The sequence below is a fragment of the Halichoerus grypus genome, chromosome 11 (assembly GCF_964656455.1).
Source record: "Halichoerus grypus chromosome 11, mHalGry1.hap1.1, whole genome shotgun sequence".
Taxonomy (NCBI): Eukaryota; Metazoa; Chordata; class Mammalia; order Carnivora; family Phocidae; genus Halichoerus; species Halichoerus grypus.
Window position 1 is genome coordinate 92,182,112 of NC_135722.1, and position 7,437 is coordinate 92,189,548.

At 38.3% G+C, this 7,437-nt stretch overlaps 1 protein-coding gene across 1 annotated transcript; it reads right to left on the bottom strand.

Annotated features, from left to right (window-relative positions):
- On the bottom strand, positions 1–942 carry LOC118549527 (olfactory receptor 8D2-like). The gene is given in 1 exon segment (XM_036113952.2): positions 1–942. A coding segment is annotated over 1 exon segment (942 nt).
- Positions 943–7,437: the final 6,495 nt, after the last annotated feature.

A 7,437-nucleotide genomic window follows, 5' to 3' on the forward strand; every position in this document is an offset into this window, starting at 1 on the left:
CTATGCTGACCGAGAAAGTAACCCACCATTTAGAACTTTTTTAAGGGATTCTTTGACATCCTTGTTCCTAAGGCTGTAGATAAGGGGGTTAAGTATGGGAATCACTGTGGTATAAAACACGGAAACCACCTTCTCCTGTGTTATGTCACTGGTAGATGGTTTAAAATATATGAAGATGATGGACCCATAGAAGACCCCAACAGCTGCAAGGTGGGAGCTGCAGGTACTGAAAGCTTTGGATCTGCCTTCAGCTGAGCAGATGCATAAGATGCTAGAAAGAATGAAGGCATAAGAGATGAAGATGGCTAAAGCACATGCAAATACATTGAATCCAACTAAAATCATCACCAAGAGTTCCTTGGTGTAGTCTCTCGAACAAGATATATTCAGAAGGGGAAGGATGTCACAGAAGTAATGGTGGATGACATTAGTTCCACAGAAGGATCGACTAGATATGTAGCTGGTATGGACCAAGGCTCCAAAGGCACCCACTGTGTACACACTGGTGACCAGTAGAAAACAGATTCTGTGGGACATGGTGACATTGTAGAGCAAGGGGTTACAGATGACAACATAACGGTCATACGCCATTGCTGTCAGCATGTAGGAGTCATCAATACCAAAGAAGCAGAAGAAAAAGAGCTGGGTCATGCATTCAGGAAAGGAGGTGAGATTCTTCTCTGAAACAAAGTTCAACAACAGCTTGGGAATTATGACAGTGGAGTAGCAGAGATCTATGAAGAACAAATTGCTGAGAAAATAATACATGGGCATGTGAAGCTGAGAACTGATTCTGATTTAAAAAATCAAGCCCAAATTTCCCACCACGCAGACCATATAGATCAATAGAAACAAGAAGAAGAGAGGGAGCTGGAGTCCTGGCTGGTCTGTTAACCCCTCAAGGATAAACTCAGTTACCAAAGAATGATTTCCTGTATCCATTCTCCCACTTGTGATAGGCTGAGGGGTTCAGGGAAGAGGTTCTTATTAGACACACATTGTCATCTGACAGAATTTAGTGATCCAAGATCTGATGAATGACATGAATTCTAACTGACACAGAATTTCCAGAAACCAAGAGACTAAAACCTACTTTCAGTTGCAGCTTTTATCAAGATGTTGATGGTTCATTTGGCTTCAGTGTTTATTACTCCCATGTCACATTTAGAAGTAAGACTCATTTTGTCTTCACAAATTGAATTTTAGACTCTCCTAGAAATGGAAAATTGTGTTTCATTGTGTTATTCAGTCACCTTTAGAGAAACTACAGAGCTGCTGCCAGGCTTTGCTGGTTTTCAATCTGCAGCAACCTGTGTTCTCCTCTGATGTCTCAGAACTTAACCTCTCCCTCGCTGGCATCCCTTGGATTTCCTGCTTTGGCTTTGGCATCTTCAATTTGCTCATTCAGTCTTGGACCCCAGTCTCACAGAGCTTTGGTTTCCTCCAAGTTTTCCATCTCCATTCTGAGTTGCTGGTGTTGACTTTTCTTCCTTTTTCCCATGTTATTACCCTGATAGGAGAGGAATGAAGGCATGCTGGAGATGGCAGGAACAGGGCAGGGCTAGAAGGAAAGCTGTTGTCAGGGGCTACAGGAAGAGAAGAACTAAGAGCAGTGACAGCAGGGGTTGCTTGCATTTACTGAGCCCCTATCATGTGGCAGTCACAATATTAAGATCATTTTTTTTTAAGATTGTATTTATTTGAGATATAGAGTGAGAACGAGAGAGATAGAGAGAGCACGAGCAGGGGGTAGGGCAGAGGGAGAGGGAGAAGCAGGGTCCCTGCTGAGCAGGGAGCCCGATGTGGGACTCAATCCCAGGACCCTGGGATCATGACCTGAGCCGAAGGCAGATGCTTAACCGACTCAGCCACCCAGGCGCCCCTAGATAGTGTTATTATATCCATTTTGTACATCAACTGAGAGACAGAGAGATTAAGTAAGTCCATGCCCTAAGTCATCAAACATGAAAACAGTACATTTCACTATTTTACAAATGAGTTTATGTAAATATTCCAAGCTTACACAGCTAGTAAGCATTGGAGCCAGAACTCATATCTTTGTCTGTTTTATTACAAATAAAACCATGTGCCTGTGAACCAACATTGTTTTCTGAACCTGACTACTTTATTATAACTCCTGTGCAGCTTTAATTATTATGCTACTTTTATTATTATTCTGTTCAATCCCTTTCTCTGATATTTTCTTCCTGTTATTAATGAGAGGATATTAGGGTAGTGTAGTGTAGCTTTTTTGTAGCATTTAAAGCATTTTATCCTCATGTGTATGTAAGATGGTCTTGTTCCTTCAATAGCTTTAAGGTAGAAAACAGAAAGGAAAGATTTGCATGTGCACACTTACACACACACACACATACACGTTATTCTGTGCTAAAATGATTCCCAATATCCAATTCCTAAAAGTATGAACTTGTTAGATAACAACCACAACAAACCATGTGACCATGCAAATTCTTCCAGTTAGCTTTTCAATTTTGAGATATCGTGTAAAATAGGAATATTACCTTTTTGAAGAGAATATGGAAAATAGTAATAAGAAAATAGGCCTCCAGTCACAAAGGCTGGCAAGAACCAGGGCCAAGGATACCAAGATTCCATGAGGGCCAAAAAACATTTTAGCAAGTGGGTAAAAAAATAACAAGTCCTTTCTAGGTTCCTTGGATGTTACGTGAGCAACTTTTTCTCTACCATTCCAAAACCAAACCAAAATGTTGCTCTATCTGGTCCAGACTTAGCAGTGTTTCACAGACTACCCCACGTTTATCTAATTTTGCTCATATTCCTGTGAACATGGAAAGATAAAAACCCATCTTTTCTCAAAACCAATTTAAAAGTATCATCTGGGGATGCCTGGGTGGCTCGGTCAGTTAAGCATCCAACTCTTGGTTTCAGCTCAGGCATGATCTCAGAGTCCTGAATTAAGCTCCAGGTTGGGCTCTGTGCTCAGCGTGAGGTCTGTTTGAGATCTTCTCTCCCCCTCTCTCCCTGCCCCCTCCAAAATAAATCTTTAAAAAAACAAAAAGAAAAGTATCATCCTTTTTAGTCATTTTTTGGTGGAATCTTCAGGGTTTTCTATATATAGTATCATGTCCTCTGCAAATAGTGAAAGTTTTACCTCTTCCTTACCAATTTGGATGCCTTTTATTTCTTGTTGTTACGTCATGTGGCTAGGACTTCCAGTACTATGTTGAATAAATGTAGTAAGAGTGCACTCATTATCAGGGAAATGCAAATCAAAACCATATCACCTCATACCTGTCAGAATGGCTAAAATCAACAACACAAGAAACAACAGATGTTGGCAAGGATGTGAAGAAAAAAGGACCCTCTTGCACTGTTGATGGGAATGTAAACTTGTGCAGTCACTCTGGAAAACAGTATGGAGATTCCTCAGAAAACTAAAAATAGAACTACCCTATGATCCAGTAATCGCATTACTGGGGATTTACCCAAAAAATACAAAAACACTAATTCAAAGGGATACATGCACCCTTGTATTTATAGTAGCATAATTTGCAGAGGCTAAAATATGAAAGCAACCCAAGTATCCATTGATGAATGGATAAAGAAGAGATGGTATCTATATACAATGAGTATTACTTAGCCATAGAAAAGAGTGAAATCTTGCCATTTGCAATGACATAGATGGAGCTAAAGATGCTAAGTGAAATAAGTCAGTCAGAGAAAGACAAATACCATATGATTTAACTCGTATGTAGAATTTAAGAAACAAAACAAACAAGCAAAGGGAAAAAAAAACAGAGAGAGACAAACCAAGAAACAGAACAAACAGATGGTGACCAGAGGGGAGGTGGGCGGGGGGTGGGTGAAATAGGTGATGGGGATTAAGGAGTGCACTTGTCGTGATGAGCACTGGGTGATGTATGAAATTGTTGAATTACTATATTCTACACCTGAAACTAATATAACACTATATGTTAACTATACTGGAATCAAAATTAAATTAAATTAAAAATAAAATTAAAAAAAGATATATTTGGTCTTAACTGATGGATTTTAAAATATTGTTATCATATGATTCATTAAACTTCATTTTATTGCTTAAAAAAAGTATCATCCTCCATGAAACTTTTTCTGATTCCATGTTACTTCTATTGCTCTGACTTCTTTTTTCTCCCCAAAGGCACTCTGTGACTCAGAGCATATAATGTAATTTCTTATAGTATAGTTGTGGTTTGGTCATTAGGAGGTGATGAAGAGCTGGGTTCATTACATATCAAACTGGATTCATTTTTAGGCATGGTCATATCCTAGCTTTGTGACCTTAAGTTATTTCTCCCATATAAACTCCAGTTTCTTCATCCATAAAACAGAGATAATAATTCCTACTATATATATATTTTTGAAACAGTTTATTCTTCTCTCACCCAACAGTGATCTATTGAGAGTCTTCTGTGTTCTGAAGATACTGATTGAATGAGACAGATTCCTGCTCTCATAAAGCTTACATTGTAATGGGGGAGGTCAACGAAGAAATAGATGTAGAATTTAGAGTCAAGTGATGAGAAATACTATGAAGAAAATAAAGCAATCTTAGAGCAAAGGCTAGTAATTAGAGAGCTTTTCAAGGGAGGACTCTCTGAAGCAGTGACATTTTTTAAGCTGAGGCCTGAATGAACTGAGAGTCTGTTAGAGGAGGTCATTGAGAGGATGTGACTGCTGGCTGACACACAAGCTGGACCTACGTAATCAGTGGCCCCAGACCCCCTTCCCTGTCCTCAGAATGTATGCTGTGCCCACCACTCCCACAGTGGAAGCTATTTTTAAGGATGCACACTTGAGAGTAATATGCTGTTGGGATCATCTGGACAGTAGATGTGACTGGACCCAGTTAAGGTCTCTATTTAAACTTAAGATTTATTATCTAGTGTCCTGAGGCTGCCCAAGACAAGCCTCATTAGTAAGCTCCTTTGTTTATTAAATTTCCATCTACCTATCTGGAGTGGTCTGCCTCTTTCTACCATCTCTCCATGCCCTCTGTGTCCGGGGGCCAGTTTGTGAACCAACAGACAGGCAGCCATGTCTTGTCAGTGTCTGCATAAAAGTTTCTTTCTAGGTGAAATGGGTGAAGATAGTCAAAAGGTACAAACTTCCAGTTATAAGTTAATAAGTCCTGAGCATGTAATGTACAGCACAGTGGACCCTAGTTAATAATACTGTATCATCTATTTGAAAGTTGTTGAGAATAGATAAAAGTTCTCATCACACACAAATGATTTTATAACTGTGTGAGTTGATATGTGCTACTTCAAATTTACACTTCAGATAAATATTAAAATTTATATATTTCTTTATAATTTTAAAATTAAAATTATACTTGTATGGGGGCAGCTGGGTGGCTCAGTTGGTTAAGTGTCTGACTTTTGATTTCAGCTCAGGTCATGATCTCAGGGTTGTGAGATCGAGCCCCAAGTTGGGCTTTGTACTGAGCATGGAGCCTGCTTGGGATTTTCTCTCTTTCTCCCTCTGCCCCCCCCCCACCACTTGCACGTGCACTCTCTCTCTCTCTCTCTCTCAAAACAAACAAAAAAACAAACATATACTTGTGAGGACTGTAACATTAAGGGAAATAATTTGATCTTTTCTTCCTTGACAAAGTATTAGATACACACACACACACACACACACACCAGAAATAATCTCATAAATACTTAGAAGAAACTGGTGGTTACCAGAGGGGTGGGGGTGGGGGAATGGGCAAAATAGGTGAAGGGGATTAAGAAGGAGATACAAAAATTCTTCAGACAACTCCTAATTACAATAGGAACTCTGGGTGATGGTGTCTCTGAGGAGTATGGGTGTTTGAATAAGTTTGAGGATTAGGATGTTTAAGCCTCAAAAAAAAATCTAATATTTTTTATTAGAAAAGGGTGATTTAATTAAAGTTCTAGAATAGGTTTCTCAACCTAGAATTGCAAACAGGAGAGAATGAACAGGCAGAATGAATAAATAAAAGTGTCAGAGACAATGCCAGGAGTCTCTTCCTTTCATTTTTAAGGTTAGCTTTGGGGACTCTTGTGAATCCACTGTTGGAAAAGCATAAAGTGGGGAAGGACATAATTTTCGACCCTGAGTACAGCACTTTATGAGGTGGGCTAGGAGTCAGAAGCTAGGGTTTTTATTCATAGGTTAACCCATTGCTAGCTCAGAGATGTTGGATAGTAAGTAGGTTAATGTCAGTGTCCTTTAAGGAGGAATTCCTGACTAAGCCTTATAATATTAATGCATGTGTAAATGCTCTTTAAACTTCAAAATTCAATATAGATGAGAAATATCAATACGATTGGACTTGTGTTGGGGAAGAAAAGCAAGAGTTTGAGGTCAGAAGAGCAGACAAACAACTGGTGGAAGGAGAAAGGGTCTTGTCCAAAGATCGTGGGTCATGAGAATTTTTAACTGCCTTCCAAAATTCAATTTCAACTATAATATCTTATCAAAGGTAGATGGAACTTTATGACTTACCTGAATATTATCACCAGGTAAAGTGATGCTGGGCCTACATGAGTTTTTATGTTTGGTCTCACACAGTGCATGCACGTGCACACACACACACGTTTACAAGACAAGTGTATCATCAAACACTAATGGCCCAGAATCTCTCTGATTCTGGCAAAATCATAGAGTTGATTCTGCATAAGAATTCAAGGAGTATTGAGGAAGAGTAACAGTTTAAGACCAACTAAGCACAGCAAAAAAAGTAATTCTACTGACGCTCAGTGCTCTATTATTGAAGGAAAGTTTTATTTGGAGCTATTTGGATCTGAAGGAGATGATTTGAAGCAAAATTTCCCATTGGGGTTTATCATCCCTATGATTGGACTCCATAGGGAAGAAACAATTACAAAGGACATATTTGTTGGCAATGTAGTAGGCATTCCTATTGATCCCTGGGGTGTTTAGAATAAACATCAAACTTTCCCCCTAAGTGTTAAGATTAATAATAATTCTATAGCAAATATCAAACTTTTGACACTGTGTTAAAAATTAAATTGCTTTGTCAAAACTACAAAACTTTATTAAATTTTTCCTTAGCATTTTTGATTTTCTATAACCCAGCCAAACCCATTTCATCATCCACCAACATAGAATAACTTTTTATCTGTAACTTTTCTAACCATTTTGGAGGATTATACATGGGCAAAAAGAATAAGCAATCTGTTTCCTTTCTGTGATTTCAAAAGGTGTGGAAAGCATATATCCAAGCAATTTTCCAGGTCAGTCCTAATTTCAAATATGTGCTATTTTTGCCAATCTAAATTGTCATGAATTGTCTTTTCATTTCTTTTTTTTAATTTAAAAAGCATTTTTTTATTATGTTATTTTAATCACCATACATTACATCATTAGTTTTTTTTTGTTTGTTTGTTTTTTGCAGTTTTATACCTTTATTTGACAATC